The sequence below is a fragment of the Apiospora phragmitis genome, assembly GCF_038363925.1.
Source record: "Apiospora phragmitis strain CBS 135458 chromosome Unknown utg000007l:2111988.0-4706623.0:1.0-2598199.0, whole genome shotgun sequence".
NCBI classification, from domain to species: domain Eukaryota; kingdom Fungi; phylum Ascomycota; class Sordariomycetes; order Amphisphaeriales; family Apiosporaceae; genus Apiospora; species Apiospora phragmitis.
In genome coordinates this window covers 2,507,708-2,528,662 of record NW_027117406.1, presented here as the reverse complement: position 1 = coordinate 2,528,662, position 20,955 = coordinate 2,507,708, and the positions used below count along the sequence as shown (strand labels likewise).

At 53.1% G+C, this 20,955-nt stretch overlaps 12 protein-coding genes across 12 annotated transcripts; 6 read left to right on the top strand and 6 right to left on the bottom strand.

Annotated features, from left to right (window-relative positions):
• Positions 1 to 1,554: 1,554 nt before the first annotated feature.
• On the bottom strand, positions 1,555 to 1,920 carry PG994_008398 (uncharacterized protein; the record flags this gene model as incomplete). Its single annotated transcript, XM_066859807.1, has 1 exon — positions 1,555 to 1,920. The coding sequence occupies one exon, from the start codon at positions 1,918 to 1,920 to the stop codon at positions 1,555 to 1,557; it is 366 nt and encodes a 121-aa protein (XP_066715294.1).
• Positions 1,921 to 2,984: 1,064 nt separating this feature from the next.
• On the top strand, positions 2,985 to 3,998 carry PG994_008397 (uncharacterized protein; the record flags this gene model as incomplete). Its single annotated transcript, XM_066859806.1, has 1 exon — positions 2,985 to 3,998. One exon carries the CDS (start codon positions 2,985 to 2,987, stop codon positions 3,996 to 3,998), a length of 1,014 nt encoding a protein of 337 aa, XP_066715293.1.
• Positions 3,999 to 4,476: 478 nt separating this feature from the next.
• PG994_008396 (glycoside hydrolase) lies at positions 4,477 to 5,618 on the bottom strand (the record flags this gene model as incomplete). Its single annotated transcript, XM_066859805.1, has 3 exons — positions 4,477 to 5,078; positions 5,173 to 5,298; positions 5,384 to 5,618. The coding sequence occupies 3 exons, from the start codon at positions 5,616 to 5,618 to the stop codon at positions 4,477 to 4,479; spliced, it is 963 nt and encodes a 320-aa protein (XP_066715292.1).
• Positions 5,619 to 7,615: 1,997 nt separating this feature from the next.
• Positions 7,616 to 9,706, top strand: PG994_008395 (uncharacterized protein; the record flags this gene model as incomplete). The annotated part of the gene is made up of 6 exons (XM_066859804.1): positions 7,616 to 7,819; positions 7,890 to 8,014; positions 8,245 to 8,424; positions 8,488 to 8,554; positions 8,699 to 8,982; positions 9,025 to 9,706. The coding sequence occupies 6 exons, from the start codon at positions 7,616 to 7,618 to the stop codon at positions 9,704 to 9,706; spliced, it is 1,542 nt and encodes a 513-aa protein (XP_066715291.1).
• A 420-nt stretch (positions 9,707 to 10,126) lies between these two features.
• PG994_008394 (uncharacterized protein) lies at positions 10,127 to 11,199 on the bottom strand (the record flags this gene model as incomplete). The annotated part of the gene is made up of 3 exons (XM_066859803.1): positions 10,127 to 10,345; positions 10,417 to 10,586; positions 11,157 to 11,199. 3 exons carry the CDS (start codon positions 11,197 to 11,199, stop codon positions 10,127 to 10,129), a joined length of 432 nt encoding a protein of 143 aa, XP_066715290.1.
• A 354-nt stretch (positions 11,200 to 11,553) lies between these two features.
• On the top strand, positions 11,554 to 11,860 carry PG994_008393 (Chloroperoxidase; the record flags this gene model as incomplete). Its single annotated transcript, XM_066859802.1, has 2 exons — positions 11,554 to 11,659; positions 11,757 to 11,860. The coding sequence occupies 2 exons, from the start codon at positions 11,554 to 11,556 to the stop codon at positions 11,858 to 11,860; spliced, it is 210 nt and encodes a 69-aa protein (XP_066715289.1).
• A 30-nt stretch (positions 11,861 to 11,890) lies between these two features.
• On the top strand, positions 11,891 to 12,575 carry PG994_008392 (uncharacterized protein; the record flags this gene model as incomplete). Its single annotated transcript, XM_066859801.1, has 3 exons — positions 11,891 to 11,986; positions 12,066 to 12,360; positions 12,466 to 12,575. 3 exons carry the CDS (start codon positions 11,891 to 11,893, stop codon positions 12,573 to 12,575), a joined length of 501 nt encoding a protein of 166 aa, XP_066715288.1.
• A 1,007-nt stretch (positions 12,576 to 13,582) lies between these two features.
• On the top strand, positions 13,583 to 15,065 carry PG994_008391 (uncharacterized protein; the record flags this gene model as incomplete). Its single annotated transcript, XM_066859800.1, has 2 exons — positions 13,583 to 13,897; positions 13,947 to 15,065. The coding sequence occupies 2 exons, from the start codon at positions 13,583 to 13,585 to the stop codon at positions 15,063 to 15,065; spliced, it is 1,434 nt and encodes a 477-aa protein (XP_066715287.1).
• Positions 15,066 to 15,529: 464 nt separating this feature from the next.
• On the top strand, positions 15,530 to 16,728 carry PG994_008390 (Alcohol dehydrogenase 4; the record flags this gene model as incomplete). Its single annotated transcript, XM_066859799.1, has 2 exons — positions 15,530 to 16,252; positions 16,306 to 16,728. 2 exons carry the CDS (start codon positions 15,530 to 15,532, stop codon positions 16,726 to 16,728), a joined length of 1,146 nt encoding a protein of 381 aa, XP_066715286.1.
• A 270-nt stretch (positions 16,729 to 16,998) lies between these two features.
• Positions 16,999 to 17,716, bottom strand: PG994_008389 (uncharacterized protein; the record flags this gene model as incomplete). Its single annotated transcript, XM_066859798.1, has 2 exons — positions 16,999 to 17,449; positions 17,499 to 17,716. The coding sequence occupies 2 exons, from the start codon at positions 17,714 to 17,716 to the stop codon at positions 16,999 to 17,001; spliced, it is 669 nt and encodes a 222-aa protein (XP_066715285.1).
• A 398-nt stretch (positions 17,717 to 18,114) lies between these two features.
• PG994_008388 (uncharacterized protein) lies at positions 18,115 to 18,489 on the bottom strand (the record flags this gene model as incomplete). The annotated part of the gene is made up of 1 exon (XM_066859797.1): positions 18,115 to 18,489. The coding sequence occupies one exon, from the start codon at positions 18,487 to 18,489 to the stop codon at positions 18,115 to 18,117; it is 375 nt and encodes a 124-aa protein (XP_066715284.1).
• Positions 18,490 to 19,338: 849 nt separating this feature from the next.
• PG994_008387 (uncharacterized protein) lies at positions 19,339 to 20,099 on the bottom strand (the record flags this gene model as incomplete). The annotated part of the gene is made up of 3 exons (XM_066859796.1): positions 19,339 to 19,671; positions 19,757 to 19,921; positions 19,989 to 20,099. The coding sequence occupies 3 exons, from the start codon at positions 20,097 to 20,099 to the stop codon at positions 19,339 to 19,341; spliced, it is 609 nt and encodes a 202-aa protein (XP_066715283.1).
• Between the last annotated feature and the right edge of the window lie 856 nt (positions 20,100 to 20,955).

The following is a 20,955-nucleotide window of genomic DNA, read 5'->3' as shown; positions in this document are numbered from 1 at the left end:
ACGGCTTAACCGCTAATTATTATATATAATTAAAAGGTAAACTTTTTAATTAGTTTATAATATTAAAGGAAGTTTTTTTTATTTATATTTATATTATTAAACTTTATATAGTATAAGGTTATAATAGGTATAACGAGTATGCCGGAAAGAAGAAAAGCTATATTTTATATTTTAAGCATATTATAATAAAATCTTCGTTTACGTAGCTGGCGTAGTTATTTAGGATAATAAGCCGCTATTAATCCTCGTTTTTAAGTTTTATATAAAGGATAAAGACCTTATTTAGCTATATTAAAGCCAGCTCTTTATTAATTTAACCTTTAGGGGATACCGTAAAGACTTAATTTTTTATAGTATCCATTAGCGAGTCCTCTTTTTCCGGAAACTATTACTACTGGACCTATTAACCTTTAAATATAATAAAAAGAGGCAAGGCTCGGTTTAAAGCGTTATTATATTTAACCGTAAAAGCTTATTTTCGGTTAAAAGAGTTTATAATTAGTATTCTTTTTATTTTAATAAGTTTAATAATTATTATATTCGTTTTATAGCCGAGCTAGTTACCGATCTCGTTGACGTTAAACCGAAACTTTAAAGGGATCGATTTTAAAATAGGATTATTAAGCCGCTTAAAAAACTCTATAATTTTTTTTACGGAAGTTGCGTTAAGCTTTAAGAAATCTATCCTTTTAAAAAGAGTAGTACTAATAAATAGATGGCGAGTAATAAATCTTTTAACCTAATGCTTACCGAGTATTATATTAATCCCGTTAACTTAAAAAATCCGTTAAGCGAATATTCGAAAAATAACGTACGCCGGTAAGCAGCTTAAATTATACTACGTAACGTACTAAGTTATAATCTAAAACTCTTCCGTTATTATTAAAGCTTAGAAGGACTTATTCCGTTATTTTATAGTCTTGCGGCTGTGAATCCGAGCCCTTAGAGTTGTTCTAGAGATATTATACTTCTCGGCGGCTTATTTTATTAACGAGCTATTTATAACATCTTAAATCGCACGTTACAGTACTAACTCGTTAAGTTTACGGCCCATCAGAAAGAGGAAAAGAAAAAGAAGACGATAGTATTATTTAATTAATTATAAATTAAAAGCTAACTGGTTTATATACTAATTTATATGTGGTGCTGTTAGGGGCTATTTAAATTTAGGGGTCGCCGTTGCATGGGGTGACCGTAGCACCGTCAGCTGGCTTACTTGTTGGGCTGACTACAATTCTTCCTGTTTTTATGGAGTTAGTCCATGTGAATGCTTAGGCCGCTTCAATGGTTAAGATGGATATTTCGGGATCATCTTTCACAGGTTTCTGTTGAACGTTCCGATACGCTATCAGAGCCACCAGGGAAGACTCTCTTTGTATTTTTCTCTGCACTGTTGAGAGCCAAACCACAACAAAGTTAGTATCCAAACTACTGTCTAAAATGATTGTCTGTGAACTGCCTAAAATGGCGACTTATGTTCCAACACCGAATGACACCTCAACCCCTATATATCGCCTTCCTCAGATGAGTAGTTCGACGCCCCGTACCCGCCGACTAGTTGCAATAGTCATTATGGCCCAGGCCGCCATCCTTGCACTCACCGGCACCACAGAATTTCTGAAAAGGGACCGTGTCTGGACCTCCGCAGTGAAAGATGGAACAGTTGACATGGTCGGGATCAGTTGGCTGGGTGGCGTTTTGGAGAGCCTGAACGATGTCCTTGTAGTAGTTGCCTAAATTACAGATGGTAACATCAGTCAACAACCCTGGATATCGCCGGGACCAAAGGCTGAATTTCACAGTACCTTTCTGGAGAAGGCCGCTGCCACAGTAGTCGAGACCATTGATACAGTCGTATGCCGCGGTGGAGCCAGAAAGAGCAGCAACGATGGCAGTTGTAAGGAAAGTGATTCGGACCATAGTGAATGCTCGGCTGATTGGTTTCGAAGAAGATGGTGTTCTAGTGAAGGGCAGATTCTAATGTGTTATATTCGCGTTTGATGCTTCTTCGATGATGGAAAACGCTGGAGTGAGAGGTGCCTTATGTATTACCTGGGTATGGCAGAATTGAGTAACGACTCACCAGTCCCGGCTTAACTTCCAAAGATATAACGACGTAAATAGCACCAGAGATCAGTGAGTATCATTCTTACTAATATATAAGCAGAACTTTATAGCCGAAAGTATCTGTATCCATCATATGATCTACATCCTCGACTTACTGAACTAAAGTAGACAGTCTGTTTAAAAGGTATAGGTATACCTTAGCTGAACCTTCACGTTCGAAAGGACAGTGTATCACAGAGATAAGTGAGCTTAACGAGCGGTATGGTATGTCTTAGGGGAATGATAGTTAGCTACTAAACAGAATAAGCAATAGTGGATATCGCATACAATTTCTCGTTACCGTTTTCCTGCCGAACGTGTCAGGCGGGAGGTAAGTGGCTGACCATTCGGGGTTGATCTTGCTTACGTGACACAAAGGATCACTGGTAACACCGAAGTCAAATCGAAGATCCAGCCCGCGCTTTTTATACAGAGCGATTCATGCCGGCATTACAGTGCTACCTCGTGAGCCTTCTGGTCCCAAAGCGAGGCGTTGCTATGATGAGGTAGCTGTCGCTTGTGTCACTGAGAAATTACGGTTCTCGTTTCACTGACTACGCCTCTTGGTTCCGTTGATAGATGGAAACATAAAGGACCTCACCGGAATCAAAGTGTATTGGGTGCGGTGCGATGCCTCACTAGCGTTCGACCTCTGGACCAATTGTAGGCGAAGATACAAGCACTGTGGCTGGACAAATGCAGGTCGCTACACCGATGGGCGCAGCGAGATGGAGGTCTCCTCAATTTAGCCAGACGTAGAATAATGGCCGCCTTGATTGCGTCCATCCTGTGATCGCAGCGTCAGTTCTTCGGGCACGATTTCGGCTAATATTGACGAGTGTGACTTTGAATATGCTGTCGCACGCATCACCAAAACCATGTCAAATTTCGCATACGAACCATTGACAGCCCCCGACGCCTTTCGCCTTCTCGTCCTAGAGCCTGGCGTCGAAGAGGATGCACTGCGATGTCGCCTATTCCACACGACACACTCGAGCCGGCCCGATTACGAAGCTCTGAGTTACACGTGGGGCAGCCCCCATCAGAATGAGGACGAGCCAGCGCCAGCATGCCTCATCAATGGGAACACGGTGCCGATCCGCCGCAACCTGCAAGACGCGCTGCGGCACCTGTGGTGGCGCGACTACGAGCGCGTGCTCTGGATCGACCAGTCGAACGTCCGGGAGCGCAACCACCAGGTCGGCCGCATGCGCGACATCTACCGCAACGCCGAGACGGTGCGCGTGTGGCTCGGACGGGCATCGGAGACGAGCCCCGTCGCCATGCGCTGGATTGACGAGTCGGCGTCGCGCCACCGCAGCCGTTTCGGGGTGCCGGGCTGCCTCGCGGACTACGCTTCGCCCGAGGATGTTCGACGGAGCCAGACGAGGCGGTGGAGGGCCTTGCTGAGCCTCCTGGAGCGCCCCTACTGGCGGCGCGTCTGGATCGTGCAGGAGATCGTGCTGGCGAAGAATTTGCGCCTCCAATGCGGCGGAGACGAGAGCCGGTGGGAGGGCCTCGTCCACCTGCTGGACGGCCAGGGCAGGGATGAGCGCGTCTTTCAGCCACGGGCGGCCAAGGCGACGATTCGTTTGGTCCGCAGTGGTCTACCCGCACAATGGCGGAAACAGCCCATAATAGTTGAGCCGGCTGCCGACCTAACATCCTGCGTTAAGACAAAAACACCAGAGTCGTTTGAAAATGAAGGATTCAGGTCAGAAATCCAAGACTCCTTCGGGTTCTGGACGGGCAAGGCCATAGCGTGGCTTACAGTTCTGAATGTGACCGCCTTCATTGCGAGCAATGGCCAGATGGGCTTGGTCCCGGAAGGGTCGGCGCTGCAGGCGTGCGCGTTGGGGATGAGCTCTGCCAGTTCCGAGACTCCGACGTGACGGCCGTTTTCCGTCGCGTGGCAAGTCGGCCCGACATAGCCAATGCCACTCCCAAAATCAACCACAAGGACCCAAGCGGCAAGCCGGTACTAATAAGCAAAGCTATTCTAGCGAAACGCCTGATAGGCGACGAGGAAGAGGAAGAGGACGAGGACAAAAAGCTTCGACTTCGGTACAGTAGGTTAGACTCCCGGTACGCTCTAGGGGAGGCTGTAACCCATCAAAAAGGCTGGCCGCGAATACTTGGCAATGAGAAAGATACGATGGACGGCACGGTGACATGTTTTGACGTTACGGGTAAGGGGCTCATTTGGTTAACCAGCTGGTAAAAGTGAATTATCAGGGAAAATCTTTCCAGTGTATGTAGCATGAGACGTGTGAAGATACCATCCTTGGAATTAACTAATGCTACGGCCGATGCGGATCGAGACACACAAGATAACAAATTCATGACGCTCCAAACACTCCTTCTCCCTTCTTACATGCACTGGTGGTAGTAATCGTTCTGCGCGTTGCAGGTGGAGCCGCTGGCGCAGACGGTGCAGCCCGAGCACCCCTGTCCGCCGCACTGCTGGTACTTGGCCACGGAGCAGCCACCACCACCATTGCCATTAGTCGGGGCCGGGGCGGCTGTGCTCGTGACGAGGGTCGTGGGCGCGGGTTGGGGCTGGCTGCCACCGCCACCGCCGCCGCCGCCGTTCACGGCGGGGCCAGGGATGGGGTAGCTCGAGAAGGCGCCGTAGAGGCTGAAGAGTATACCCGCGTCGGTCGGGGTGTAGAAGCTGGTGGCGGGCACGCCACTGGAGAGCGCCGAGGAGCCGCCGGAGCCGACCTTGATGTTGAGGCACTGGGGGTAGGCCTGGGCGCCGTTGGGGTTGCCGGCGGCGTGCAGGGCGATGATCTCGTGGCGGAGCACGTAGTTGCCGGCCTTGAGCGAGGTCGGGATCTGCACCTCCGAGGTGAAGTTCTTGCTGATCAGCGTGTCCGTCACCCACGTGCCCGGGTTGCTGCCCGAGATCAGGCCTCCCTGGGAGATCTTGGTGAAGGACAGGCTGTCGGGGGATGCGGAGGTGCACTCGCCTGTTTTTGTTCTTTATGTTAGTATTTATGTTGGTGGATACCGGGAACTGACTAGGTCACACCGATCTAAAGAAAAAGAGAGAGAGAAACGTACCACTGCATGGGGCGAGGTAGTTGATGACCGGGCCCTTGTGGGTGTCGGGCCAGGTGTTCCAGTACACCGTCAGAGTATCTCCGGCATTGGCGTTGATGTAGGTCTCTCCGGCCTTGGCGCTCTTGTCTACAAGTGGATGATCATTGGTCAGTCAACCGTTCCGTCATTGTGACCGGGCTTGTTGGATGGAATGGGAAGGGAAGGTACTCACGGCACGCAATATCACTAGTCTTGAACGCATCGGGCGACACGAAGCCATTGTCCTGGTTCAGTGCCTTCCAGCCGGGGGTGTTGGGCGCAGCGCCCGAGGGCTGGTAGTACCAGTTGGGGTCGCAGCCCTGGACCCAAGCACCGCCGTTCACCTTGACGCCGGCCACGTGGCCGTGGGCAGAAGCGAGTTGGATGAGAGGGGCAGCGAATGCCGCGATCGACAGCGCGGAGTGCATGGTGACAGGTCTAAGCGGCGCTGTGTGTTATGCTATGCCTTGAGAAAGTTCGGTTCGGGTTAGAGGGCACAGAGATAGGAAAGGATCAGAAGCGATCACTGCTGCATTCGACGTCTTCTTATACTCAAAGATCTCCGAGTCATGCATCTGACGGCAATCCCGACCTCAGAGCGAACCTAGCCCAAGTCCACCAACGAGTGCTGCTCTCCAGAGCCCAAGTCTCCATGCCGAGCCACCCAAGGTAATCGGCTGGCTACGGCAACGGGGTAGGCCCTCTCTGTAGGAGGCTGTCGGGTTGCTACGTCAGCAAGCCTGTACAGCCAGGATTTCATGTGCCTCCTGTGACCTTTTCCCCATCCCCTTGGGCGACCATTGACGGAAAATCAAGCGACTCTACGTTGCTTTCCCGCCGACGGCGCCCTGGCATATGCTGCTTGCCCCACAACCGTGTCCACCCTTCCGGAGCCGCGATGGTCCGTATTGCCTAAAACGGACATGTCAGGCCATCGAGTCACATCCCGCATTGTGGGGCGGTTACCGTAAGGGGGACAACGCGGTGGAAAAGCGCCGAAGCTATGCTCCTTGATGCCGTTATCCCAATTGCTTGGTAACGGCTATGGCATGGGCGTCGAAATAAACTCTGGCCGCGAGCCTCCTGCGTTGATGAAAGTGTCAACCTTGATGGGAGGAACGTGCGCCCGTTGATAGGTCGAGATGAGATGATTGGCAACGGTATCAACCGTCCTGTGCGCCATCGGGGCTGGTTACGTAATGCACCTCTAAAGTATGTTCGAAACATGTAGTTAAACCTTCTTTCAACGACCTGGGTGACAGTTAGAGGACCTCGGATCTATTATCTAATGCATTACAAACCTCCTACCACAGTCTCGCCAAGCCATCCCAAAGCCATCCCACCGAGTACGGAAGGCATCGGGGCTGAGAAGGTGTCCAAGTATCATAGCCTGGAAAAGTGGTGGGTGACGCGAGGCCATCTCTGACTATGTAGTGATGTTTGGATCTGACTCACGGAGGAATATACTAGATTTGCAAAAATTGCTTAGCAGTTCAACGCCGCCGAGAAGACGCCGAATAACTACCCAAATACCTCAGAAGTCGTGATGGGAATCGAAATTATGCTTGGTGCAACATCTCGGCACTCGCCAAGGCCAGGAACTTAATTGTGCCCCAGCAAAGACTGAATTTCAAATACTGCAAGTTAGGAGGAGCCTGCACACTTAGGGATAGACTTGCTCTCAGTCCCTCCGGGGCACCTCTTCTCAAACGGGTGGCTTAGATCTCGACCCTACAACAGTATAAATCTTATCGTAATAGGGATCAGGGGTCATAATACCCTAGTAGTTGTGCGCTGCTTAGTTAGATCCTCCTTTGTTTATCAATAGCTCCGTAAGAGAGTTCGTCTTTGTCAGTATTCTTTCCTTTTTTCTTCCCATTCTTGAAAGCGCTTTATTACCTACCACTTGCTTAACATTCTCTTTACACATGCAATATAAGCTCTTAGTGATGCGGCAACTCCCGTACGTATCATTACATACCCGGAAGATATTAATCCAACAGTTTCAACGACCATATCCAGAGAGGTCGGACTAACCTGGTCTTCTAGTAGCCCTTGACATTCACTAAGAGCTGCCAATACAGAAGACAACATCTGTCCAACAATGGTCGGCGAGTATAGTCTACCCTCTCGGGAAATTTCAAAATGAAACTTATCACATGTCCCCATGTGTGTCCCAGCATCAGATATCAGGTCCGATGGGCCTTCATTGGTTCAAAGAGAGCTCGAAATGCGACCCTCCTCGGGGAAAAGAACGAGGCGCGGTTCATAAGATCATACACCTGGCATCTCACGAGTAAATACAAGAAGTTAATTGGCACCGCAGTGCGAATTGTATCAAGCGAGATTTTGACCATGCGCTCTGTGGAAATCTAGTTAGCCCCGCACCTATTGCTGGTAAACTAATTTGTTAATCGGTCCCCTGATGATTCGGCCGATTGGCTGCACGTATAGAAACACCGCCACCGCCCTGTCGGCCGGTTTCACCTTCGGCTCATTTGGTGATATAATCACGACTGCACAGCTGGTATGGCGGCTGGCACGGGCTCTCAGCGACAGCCGTGGCTCGGCCCCGGAGTTCCAGGAGTTGGTGAAGGAACTGAACCACTTCTATGGTGCGCTGAGTGAAGTACTTGGACGATGCTACGCTCTCTAATAAGAAAAATTGAAGGAGATGCTGACTATCAATCTGACGGCAGTTAACCAAGTTCTGGCAGTCCAGAGCGCAGACCGTCGAACTGCAGCGACTAGCTGCCCAACTCCAACACGTCGCCGATGACTGCCGTCGCATGATCGAATCCTTTCTCGAAAATGGTATCAAACGGTATGGCACGAGCTTCCTGAGACCGAGGCTCTTCCACCTCACTTGGCGATCGGCTCAAGCGTATACGATGGGCTACATTGGAGAAAGATGACGTTGCCAAGATGAAGGATCGAATTCGACGCAACAAGGACATTGTCGACGTGTTGCAATCGGTAGCTCGGGGATACGTACACCTCGGCTTTCCAACTTCTATGCTCAAAATCCTGCGCCAGCTGACCCCCTTCCTATAGCTATGCCGAGGAGCAGAATCATGTTATAGTCTCTACAAGGTTGGCGGAAATTGAGAAGACGGAGCGGCTAGTGTTGGCTCGTCTAGAAGAGAATCTCGCCAACCTGGTCGGAGCGCTGAAGGAACAAGAAGCCATACCGTCGCGGATGAATGATAAAACTATCGCAATACAATCTGAGAGGTAAGCCCATCTGCCCATTGCGATTGACTTACTTGCCCTGACGTTCATACATTTATTCAGCAGTTGCGCAGCTATCTACTATAGAGCAAAATACGGCTCTGTTGCCTTGCATACATGTTGGAATAAGCATGTACGCGGAGAATCACGCATTCATTGAAGATGCATTGGGTTACAAGTTTCCTGTCCCCCTACACATCAATCCGTCTTGGGAGGTACGGTATCCAACGCCCTACTACTATCTATATCGCAAGGCAAAGTTGACTCACGTGCTCAGACTTTACACTCGATGATCAAGGATCAGTTCAAGAACCGACCTGGGAACGACATGGTTCTACTACGGGACTATGTTCTGCAAGACCCTGACACAACTAGGGATCTGCAGCCCGCTTTCGAGTTTCACCGCTCAGTACGTCCTGGCCAGAAGCTCATTATGGCCATGGTATTTCGTGGATCCGCACACAATAGGCTTGGAGGGTGCGGTAACAGTTGCCCAAAGTGCGGTCTATCACAGATGTATCCGGGTCCTAATGAGGTGGACAAGCTCTGGGTAGTCAGTCAGTAACTTCATCGTTACGTTATTGTAACTAAACGTTGGACCAGCAAGTTACCCGAATGCGGCCTCTCCTATCGCGAGATCATCGATATGTCTGAGGCTTCTGTCGACGAACTGGAAGATTGGCTACGAAAACATGGCAATACTAAACAACGTGAATATGACGATGCTGATTCATCCCCCGAAACCGAATTGGCCGATGCAGATAACCTTCGCGATATTCTTTCCAAACGCCAAGCAATGGAGGGCCCGGAAATCTTTAAGCGAGTAAGGTTCCTCAGTCGCTGGGAAGACCGAGACGAGTCACGTGGAAGTCTTGCCGCCAGTCTAAATGACATCCACCTTTGGTATCTCAATCAAGGTGAAATAGACTTCCAACTCAAGGCAATGGCTTATACTCGTCTAGTTCCAGAATTCCGGCAATACAAAGGTCATGTATCCTCCTGGGAGGCCGGCAATGTTGTACCGTGCGCTATACTAGTTGGGTTTGTTGGTTACAAGAGGAGCATGTCCATACCAGTGATCACTATACTTTGCGAGAACCCGCTCATCAGCAAAGTAACGGCTACTGTATTGCAAGAGCTTGAAGTTGTCAAGTCCTCGCGGATAAGAATTCCGGTCCTCCATCCTTTGGCCGTATACTCTGAAGAAACTTGGCAGCTGCTACTTCGTACCGCTCGAGCGGATACTGAGTTGTTTTTAGAGCAATTGTGTTCGATAGAAGCTTAAAACCCGGCAATGTGTAGGAAAACTTTACAGTACTTCGATATCAATGGCATTTCAATGCTACATCATTCAAAGACTGTTATTTTGGACGCCACAGGTAATGGTGAATATTAAAAGTTGGACAAAGGGTCCAAGAATCTTTATAAATGATCTTTCGAGGATAACAATGCCGCCTATAGCTTTTGTTTCTATGGCAATGCCTTTGTCTCCCCAGTGGCGCCACAGCGGGATATTGAGTATATAAGTGAGCCTTGACCGCAGTCAGTCCTTTTTGCTTTGGTACAATCAGAAAACCCTTTCCATTCAACTTCAACACGACAGCTGCAGACCACGCACCTAGGATCCAATACCGTTACTAAGATGAGTTCCATCAGCATTCCTCGATGCGCCCTGCATCTGTCCCTCTGGGTTGCCGCCGTGACCCTAGTCGACGCCGGCCTCCGGCCGCTCTTCATGGCCAGAAGCGCCAACACGCAAGCGCGGTACACCACCGTCCTCTTCCTGAGCCTCCTGTTCATCACGATCGTGCAGTGGCTCCGCATCGCCTCGGTCCTGCGCGACCAAGAGCTCTGGGCCCAGGGGTTCGAGGCCGGCTTCTCGTACTGGGCGTTCCTGCTGTACGTCCTGCTCCTCTCGGTCAACCTGTTAAGACTGGGCTGCCCCTGGTTCTTCCCTCTCATCTCCCCCTGCCCGTCACCCCGCTCGCCGAGGACCGCGCACTCGCCCTCAACAAGCCGCGTGAGTTCTGGTCGGCCGCTCGGCCGTGCGTCCGCGTGGGCACGCAGCGGGACGGCGGGCTCCGCTTCGAGGCGACCAACGACCCGCTGGGCGTCGAGATGATGGCGGACCCCGGTCGGGAGCGGGACCCGTCCGAGGAGGCCGACTGGGTCGTTTTAGATTAGCCCGGCTCGCCGTACGCTCTCTCGGAGGCCAGCACGGACGTAGACCCCGAGGGAGTGGTGGACCCGTTGCTGCGACCTTCCTTACGGAAAGGGGTTCCAAAGTTGATTATTTCGCAATGGTCCCGGAGGGTCAGGTTGCATGATAGGGTAAAGAAGAGTTACAGACTTGCTCACGGCTTTGCAAGTGAGAAAGGTAGGTTTTGGCTAGTGAGGCGCAGCGCGTAGTTAAGTTTCTGTTAGTAGTGATTGTTTACTTGGTTTGCCAAGAAATCTATTTGGAATCTTTCTATTTCCCTGGACGCTGTGGTTAATATTTACACTTCCCTTTTAGCGGCGGTATTCAGTAGTTCTGAATTTCAGCCGTGATGGAGTATGCTACGGCTACTATCGTCAGCCCTAGGCAAGTAATAAGAATTCTAAAGCGCCTACCTGTCTATTAAGTGGAACTATTACTGCATGTAACTTGACTAACGGTGTAGTCTCCCTCCTATTTGCACCCGCCCCCCTGCGGTTCTTTGTAGTGGGTTATGCCGGATTAGGCAAACACGTACTTTTCTCCGAGGTTCTGATTGGCGGGCGGCAGGTATTTGTCATGGTGTAAGACGGCGTGGAAATTGGCATCAAGCAGCTCAACGTCACGGCTTACTTGATACCAATAGGCAGAATATCAAATGGCTTTGGAATTACTGCATGGTTGATCGGCCTCTTCGCAGATCATGACTCGTGCGCAGCCCCGTCTCGGCTGACGATCAGATGTGCCTGGTCGATTCAGCATCGACGCGTCGTCATCGGTAGCTGGTCAACTGGATGTCCTGGCCTGGACTTATGGCATATTTAAGTAGCCTCCAATCTCTTAAGTCGGGATAACCTGAAGAACGTTACGATACAATTACTCTTCATCGCGAGCTCTACCTGCATCCTCCCAACTTTTGACCCATCACCAACACAATGAAGCTCAACTTTACCCTGATACTAACAGCCTCCGGCTACGCGGCTGCCCTCCCCGGCCTAAAGGACCCATCGGGCCATGAATGGCAGAGAAGAGCGTCCGACAGTGAGTTTGCTTGATACCAGCCACCCTTGCCATCATCATAAGATTTGGAGGAGAAGAAGAGTAGCTCACACATCCTCTTCCCCCCACCCCGTCGCAGGCCGCTCCCCCTGTCCCGGCCTCAACGTCCTGGCCAACCACGGCTACCACCCGCGCGACGGCCGCAACATCAACAAGACGGTCTTGAGCCAGGCCGCGACCTAGGCCTACGGCTTCCCGGCCGGCTTCAACGACATGGTCGTCGACATCGTGCTCAAGGGGAACCTCCAGACGACCGGCACGAACGACACCTTACACCTGGGCGACCTGAGCCTGCCCGCCAGCCACAACGTGTGCGAGTTCGACGACTCGCTGTCTCGTGGTGATATTGCCACTGGCGACGGCAGCCACTTTGACGTCGGCGTCTAAGTACAAGACGGCTAGCCGGCTCGGGCTCTACGATTTGAACTATGACCATAAACACGTCTTCAACAGCGGCGGCGGCAACGGCACCAACGGTACCAACCCGGGGCCCACAGCGTACGTCAGCGTCGAGACGGCGGCGCGGGCGAGGTCTGCGCACTACGCCAAAGATATGGCGGCCAACACGGATTTCAGCGTCGGCATCGTCAACGGGTCCGTCGGCACCACGGCCTTCTACCTGTTCACACTGTGGGACGATGCTACGCAGTCCGTGCCCAAGTCCTGGGTCAGATCATTCTTTGGTAAGCCTTTTTTTATTCTCCGTTCCGGGCATGAAAAGAAAGAAAACATGTGTTTGTTTATGGGCGTTGCATTTGCTAACAAGAACATCATCGCAACCTGCGTAGAGGAGGAACGTATCCCTTACACTTGGGGCTTCCCATCGCCGGGTGCCCCGAAGAAGGCCGAGCACTTCGGGCAACTCGCCAACCAGGTCTACGCGATTAGGACCGGATGACATTAAGAGATAGGTTCAAGATGGCCGGTTTCGGTTTGTATGTGGAGTCCAGCCCAACGCCCGACGATGTTTCTGAACTGGGAAAGACTTTAAAAGTAAAACGGCGTGCATCGCAGACACAAAATTGGATATATGTTGATCTCAGAGTATCATATAATTAGTTATGAAAACCCATTTGGCTTTTACCGAGGACCCATGTTTTGTTTCGGGGACAACTTGACGCTTCACGCAATCCGCCCCCGGCCGCAGCAGGGAATCTGGCTGTTGTCCAGTCACATGAGGAGGCTAAACAGAAGTGTCACAGGAAAGCTGTACGGTCTCGTTAGAATTAGTGGCCCGTAGTTATCAACCAGACATGTTAGTTACGTGCCTGAACCATGCGAAATGCTAAATTCGCTTCGCATAGACGTCCTTAAGAGAAATGGCTTGACAGTGAGTCGCTTTCCAGGACAATTTTCATGTCGTTCTTGCCCTTGTCAATGCCGATTAATTACGTACATCACGCAGAGGTACCATTCCTCAACCGTCGTCATGCAAAGTCCTGTAATTTTTCCGATAAAATGACTTGAGATTCGGAGCAGTCAAGCCAAGAGAAGGGCACACAGCCATCGAGGACGACATAAAAAAAGGTTGAATCTACCATCATTGATGCTGCTGAGTTCGTAACCTGGCGAGGACTAATACCGAAAAGACCCTGCTGTAGCAATAAACGTCAGTGGTATTCGGTGTCTATCAGATAAGGATAAGCAAGTAAACCCGACGAGCTGGAGGTGGCGGGGTTGTTTCCTACCCCACTGTAAAGTGAGGGCGTCGAAAAAAGTTGCCCATTTTGATTATCAAGCAACGCAACACCACTGCTCGATTTTCCACCGAAATCCATGAGATTGCCTTGTTGTAGAGTCGAAGTGGTGTATCAATACGATATCACACTCTTTGAACTGCAATAGTTCCTTCGTTTGGACCTCTACATTGATCCCCATCCATCACCAAATCAGCGCAAGAACATCATGTCTGCCCCGCCTCCCAGAGACGACGAGATGGACGACTCGCCCGAGCTGCTCGACGCCGACGAGGCGCTCGAAGAGATTGACGATGTGGAAGGCGATGTCGCCATGGAATCCGATGACGGCGAGGAGCCCGAAGAGATCCATATGGTCAACGACAGCATAGCGTATTTCGACGCCCACAAAGATTCCGTCTTCACCATCGCTCAGCACCCCACCCTACCGTCCCTGATTGCGACCGGCGGTTCGGAAGGTGATGCCGACGATGCGCCCGGAATCGGTTACGTCTTCGACACATCCGGCGTCTCCGGTCGCCCTGTCCTCCTCCCCGAGCTATGCGACCGACCCCAGCTCTGCCACGCAAAAGAACACCGAACTGAGCCCCCTCTTCACCCTCGAGGGCCACACAGACTCCATCAACGCCGTCGCCTTCACGTTGCCGCGCGGCGAGTTCCTCGTCTCGGCCGGCCTGGACGGACGACTCCGGGCCTACCAACTGGCGATTGACGGGCACAACAAGGCGAAGCTCAACTTTGTCGGCGAGGCCCAAGAAGTGCCCGAGATCAACTGGGTTGCGCCGTGCCCGTACGCCGCCACCCCTAACACTGTTGCGCTGGGTGGCTCCGATGGCTCGGTCTGGGTCTACACCATCGACGCGTCCGACAAGTCGAACCCGCTGCAGATCGTCCAGACTTACTTCATGCACACGGCCGCCTGCACGGCTGGGGCGTGGTCGCCCGATGGCCTGCTTCTCGCGACCGTCTCCGAAGACAGCTCCTTGTGCGTCTGGGACGTGTGGGGCGAGGCGGCGGCCAAGGGCCTGACCAACGACAACGGCCAGACAGTCGTGTCGCTCAACGGGGAGGACCAGCGGTTCGAGGTCGAGGGCGGTCTCTACTCGGTCGCCATCGACCCCAAGTCGACGCTCGTGGCCGTCGGCGGCGCAGGCGGCGCCATCAAGATCATCGGCCTCCCGCGCCTCAACAACGAGACGGCGCCGCAGGCCCAGCCCCAGTCGAGCCGGCAGAGCAAGGCCAAGGCCAAGGGCGGTGACGCCGGCAGCGCGCAGTCGGGCATGATCCTGGCCAGCCTGCACACGCAGGGCGACGGCATCGAGACGCTCTCCTTCTCGCCCACGCAGAGCCTGCTCGCGGCCGGCAGCGTCGACGGCAGCATCGCGGTGTACGACATGACCAAGAGCTTCGCGGTGCGGCGCCACCTGCGCGAGGCGCACGAGGAGTTCAGCGTGGTCAAGGTCGACTTCGCCCACGGCGACGGCTGGATCCTGACGAGCTGCGGCATGGACGGGGTCGTGCGCCGCTGGGACCTGCGGATAGCCGGGCAGAATACCAGTGGGCTCGTCAAGGAGTGGCGGGGTCACCGGGGCGATGGCGAGGGCGGTGGTGTCCTGGGCTTTGTGCAGGGAACCGGCGACCGGATCGTGACGGCGGGAGATGATGGAATTGTTCTGGTTTTCGAGGCTTAGGGTAGATTAGGTAGATAGAGAGGAACCGGCACGATGCGAGATGATTGACGAATATACCAAAAGTACTTGGCCAAGGTAGAGAAGCCGTAGGCCTTCGGAGTTATGTCAGCGTTTCGACTATTCTAGTGACCCCTTTGAGATGGTTTATTGTGTTGCCAGCCATTTTCTCTCATCTTATCAATTGGCAATACTCGGGCGATCGACGTACCATTGCGGTTCGAGTTGCGCATGACTGATTGATCAATGACGTCAATAATAGCTGCAGCTTGGCGCAGCCATTCGGAATCCCACTCCCAATCAAATTATTCGGGATACCCGGTCTCAGCCAGCTATCTCAATGTGTAAACTTGAGAATCCCTTACGGACTATCCGTACTTAGACCAGAAACACCAATTTCAATCTCCCCATAAGCGCTAGGTTAAATCGGTCTGTCTGATCTAGCTGTTTCTTCATCGCTGCCAATCATGACACAACCCCCACCACCCGTGCCGGACCACATGCAGGCCGTCCAGGTCGTCGAGCACAACGCGCCCTACCAGTTGCGCACCGTGCCCGTACCCACCATCGATGCAGAGGACCTCGGCCCGCACGACCTCCTCGTCAAAGTCGCCGCCGCGTCCTATTGCCACACGGACGGCATGGTCGCGGCGGGCGTCTTCGGCGACCGGCTGCCGGTCACGGCGTCGCACGAGGGGTCCGGGACCGTCGTGCGCGTCGGTGGTGGTGGTGACGCGTCGTCGTCTGGCTTTCGGGTGGGCGATCGCGTCATGTGCGGGTTGCCGTTTCATCCGTGCGGCTCTTGTGGCGATTGCCGTGGTGGACAAGATGGTGAAGGGATTGATGATGAGGGACGACAGCAGTACTGCGCCAGCACCGAAGGTCACGTTGGCGTTCACATCGATGGTTGCTTCGCCGAGTACGTCCGCGTGGGCGCCCGCTTCACCACCAAACTTCCACAGGGCGTCTCGCTGCTCAGAGCGGCGCCCCTCGCGTGCGCGGGCCGGACGGTCTGGCGCGCGGTACTGCAGACGGGCCTCAAGAGAGGCCAGTGGATCGCCATTGTGGGGTCCGGGGGCGGCCTGGGCCATCTGGGCATCCAGTTCGCGAAGAAGGCGCTCGGTCTGCGCGTTATTGGCATTGACGCGCGGGACGAGGCGCTGACGCTCTCGGATAGCATGGGCGCGGACGTAGTGCTGGATGCCGGAAAGAGAAAGCTGAAGTGGTGGCCGCGGCGCAAAAGGCCACAAACGGGCCCGGCGCCGACGCGACTGTCGTCTTGTCGGACGCCCCGGGCGCCGCGGCGCTGGGCTGCGCCGTGACGCGGATGCACGGCACCGTCGTGCAGGTGGCGCAGCCGGACGAGGTCAGCGTGCCGTTCCAGGAGCTCGTGTTCCGCGACATACGCCTAAAGGGTAGTCTGCTGTGCTCGCCCGCGGAGTCGCGGGCCATGCTGGAGGCGGTCGCGGCGCACGGGGTCGAGGTGAGGACGAATCTGTTTCGGGGGCTGGACAGCATCGGGGAGCTGATGGAGAGGGTGAAGGGGGGCAGGGTTCAAGGGAAGGCGGTCATTGTAGTGGATCAGAGGCAGATTGATGTGGAGGAAGTACGAAGCAATCATGCGTTTTCTTGGTGGACATTAGCTGCTGGCTTCCAATCGATGTAAGTAAGAGTTTATTAGAATATTATACATTATTTCTATACTAAAGACCATGTGATGGGGAAGATGTTGTCTTCTTTCCAAATCTTGATTACCGAAAGATCATGTTCATCCAGGCGTACTCATTCGGATACTCGTCCAGTATCCGGCCCACCCAAACATGCCAGTCATCCTTCCACCGGCAACAGAACATCGTCGCGTAGAACTCCCACCAGCCGGGGTACCACCCCGCCGACTCCCAGTCGATCATGACGACTTCCCCGTCGTCTTCCCGAATCATGACGTTCTTGCGCTGCAGATCGCCATGCGTGAACACCGAACTCCCGCTGCGTAGTACCCGGGGCAGCACGTAGCGGTAGTATTCGTGCCTCCGATCGCCCTGGAGCAGGCTGCCCGAGTGGAACTCGTACTGGCCACGAGGGCGTCCAGCAGCTGCTCCTCCGAGTCGAACGGGCCCGAGGTCAGGTTCGGCTGCTGCGCCTCTTCGTCCTCTCTGTGCCAGACGAAGCCGTCGTCGCAGAACGGTCGCTTCCCGAGCGCGCCGAAGTAGCTGGGGGATTCTATATGACGCAGCATCTGGAAGTATTTCCGCAGTTTCTCGGCTAGTGCTGCTTTCGCCGCATCATCCAAGTTGCCCCAGCGCGCATCCAGGGTCTCGCCGCGAATGTATTCCATCACGATGTAGTTGGTCGTCGTCGGGGTGTTTCTCATCACCCCATCCCTCGTGCTTTCCGCACGAGAATATGGCGTACACGGTAGGTACCGCGAGATATGACAGGGTGGATTGCTTGACAAATAGCATGTTCTCGCCTTCGATCATCTGCACGCCCACGCCGTACTTGACGATGTAATGGGTGCCAACCCGGACGACCCGGTGCGACCAGGAGTGTTTGAGGACGTCCTGCGAGGCCTCAATCTCGTCGACGCTAGGGAGAGGTGCAGGGAGGCTCACGGGGGCTGCGAAGTACGGCAGCGCGTAGTAAGGGTGCTCCATCATAACCTAAGCTGCCCTGCTCTGTAAGATATTCCTGCCGGGAAATGCAGCTGCAGCATGGAGAATCTGCATGGACAAAACTTTCATGGAAACGGGTGTGTGTGGAAGGCGAGGCTTGAACCGCGGCTTGTAATTATCGTGTGTATAGAAGCTGCCTACATTACGCGTTCTGCTCGGACTCACATGTACATCTAGGCATCACAGGAAAGGCGGTCAAGATCACGATCAACGGCGACCCAGTTCATCGAAAGCACAGGCCAATCCAGCGGAGTTCGTCATTACATAAAAGGAGTCAATGTTAAGATTGCTAAGTTTGGGTGTAGATCTTCCATTACTATAACTATATTCTCCTCCCACTTCGTATCTCCAACCAGCTTGTGGGGATACGGACCATGCTATTAGTCACCCATCACTCCTGGGACCCTTCTCTCAGTCCCGGCCCATCTCGTGCTGGAAGTGCCGAGCGCCCTGGTCCATTTCCTCCGCAAACTGCTTCCTGTCGGCTCCGGCGGGCCTTCTGCGCATCCTTGTTGCACCAGTACTGCCAGCAGGGGGGTGAGGAGGGGTTCAAACAACTTCTGCCCGGGCCAGAGGTTGGGGCTCTCAACAAGCATCTGCTGGTGGTCCAGCTTTCCGCGGAAGAAATCGACCTCGCGCAAATCGACGGAAAGGTGCTTCTCGCGCAGCTCGCGGCGGCCGACGGGGCGGCCGCGCTTGCGCTTGTGGGTGTCGCGCGTGGCGGAGTAGGTCTTGGTGTATTGGCAGTCACACATGGTGAGGTCTTTTTCGGGATAGACTGGTTGCTGGGTTTGGGGTGTTTAAAAAGGGAGAGATGAGTCTGTTGCTGTGGAAAGAGACGGTGGAGGTGTGTGCCAACTTGACTTCTAGATTAACTGCCATGAGGGCATGCTTTACTTATATGTGTAGACCAGTTGAATCACTTAAGGTTGGATTGCTGTGTGCTGTCACAAGATCATTGTTACGATTCTACAGACAAAGAGAGTGTGTATAGAGTAAGTAAGGCCACGTGCTTCCAATAATACCCTACAAAATGATGAAAGGGAGATAGTGCTGTGTAGTCACTACAAAAAACTCTCTTACCGAACAGACTCACTGAGTGGTGACAAGTGTCAACCACGTATCAAACAGCATGTTACTCACATATAACATGTAACAAAGTCTCAAAAACCGTCTGGTTAGGGTTTGCCAGATTTACCTGCCGAAGACTCAACTGTCCAAAACCCAAATCTCATGAGGAAATCAGATCTTGGACCAGAAATAGATCAAGGATTACTAAAGTGGAGGAGGCAACACTGATCAAGACTGTAACCTGGCTTTGTCATAAAAAAGGTCTATATTTTGCATTACAGTCTATTATCTAAAAAAAAAAAAAAAAAAAAAACTCTCTGTTGTGATAGGCATTCCCGTCTCTAATCCCCACAGCACCCAAGGAAGTCGTACAGTTGGTACTGAATGAGATCGAGCAATGGCGATACCCTCTGGCTTGCTGCGGGCTGACTAAGGAAATCCCCCGTCATCACCACGAAGAACCATCAGCCTCAAGGCGAAACAAAACAAAACAGGCTCTTGAAGAAGAAGCCAAGGCCCAATCACCTAGTCCTTTACAGCTTGGGAGCCTTGGAAGCCTTGGGAGCCTTGGGAGCCTTGGAAGCCTTGGGAGCCTTGGACGCCTTGGCAGCACCAGCGCCCTTGCCGGCCTTGGGCGCCTTGCTGGCCTTCGCAGCCTGAGCACCGCCGGCCTTGCTGGCCTTGGCGCCCTTGCCGGCCTTCGCGGCCTTGCTCGCCTTGGCCTTGCCGTTGCCCTTGGCGGCACCACTGGCCTTAGCGGCGGCACCGTTGCCTGCACCGGCAGCGGCGCCGTCATCGGCACCGCCGGCCTTGGCCTTGGCGCCGTTGGCACCCTTGGCACCCTTGGCAGCAGCACCTTTGGCGTTCTGTGGTTCGTAACAGCATGAGTCAGTCTTTTACTTCTTCTGCGTGGTACGAGGTGTGTTTCTTAGCAAAGCTGCTGTTGAACACGTTACATGCCTTCTTGCCCTTCTTCTTCTTGGGGTCCGGAGAGGGAGAGCGCTTCTCGATATCGGCTGCGTCCTCGTCATCGGCTTCGATGTCGGCCTCGTTGTCAGCCGCGATTTCGGCCGCCGGAGCTGCAGCCGCCGGGATGGCGAACAGAGCCAAGGCACCCTTTCATCAACAGTTAGCGTGATGCTCTTATACTGAATGACTTGAATCAAAAAGGCTGGGGACCTACAGCACCGCGGCGGGACAGAGCACCGTTTCCGTTGTTAAGCTGGAAGCCGGACACGGCGGTCGAGGCGACCAGGCCAGAGGCAATGAGCTGAATGAGAGTTTGTCCGTGCATGGTTGCGGTTTGAGAGAGGAATCTCTATGGGAATGCTGACAACGAAATGCTAGTGTACAGGTTGATCTGGATGCTGTAGAATGAAAATAGAAAAGAAAGACACCGCGCAGCGGATATGCAAACAGAAATTGTAAAAAAGAAGTCGTTGAACGAAGTGAATTGATACTGAACGCAATGAGAATGGTAAAATTCGTTTCGAAATAGGATTTCGGTCATATATATACACTTGGCCCAGCAGGGGGCTATGGGAGGTGTGGATGCCTCTTTCAGCCTCTTCTATCCATCTTGTGGCGCGGCCGCGAATGCAGCCGTCGAGAATACGTGATGCATCTGGCTATATTTGGTGCGCACTGCGGTGAGACCAGGGAGGGTACCATCGAGAACCGGTATTGGTACCCCGGACCAGGTCGATCAGCACCGTCTCATATCGGGCGATCCCTCCTCCGAGCGAAGGGCTTGAGGTGTTCGTCCTGGGGGCGCGTAATGCTGCCCTCGAGTCAAGTCGGCCAAGCTGACAACTGCTGCCCCCCCTTGAGGATGTCGAGACACGTAATGCGGCTCCCAGTGCTGGGCGAGGGTCGTGACAGGCGGAGTTTCAAAGTCTTGGCAATTCCCAGCTTTGGGATGTTTGAAGTTTTGACCACAAAGCTTAGTTCTGTTGGTATGTACTTCGGGCGGCGCACCCTGAAAACGTCAAGTAGGGTCTTCTCGTGTTGCCCGTTTCAGACTTGGCAGGGCCGGCGCCGGCATTTTTGCATACCCATGCTGGTCGGGCGGCCTAGTCTAGACCATTTCTATTAAGCCACCGTTTGAGAGGCTCTGTTAGAGTTTCAACTGCTCTTCAGTTTGATGATGA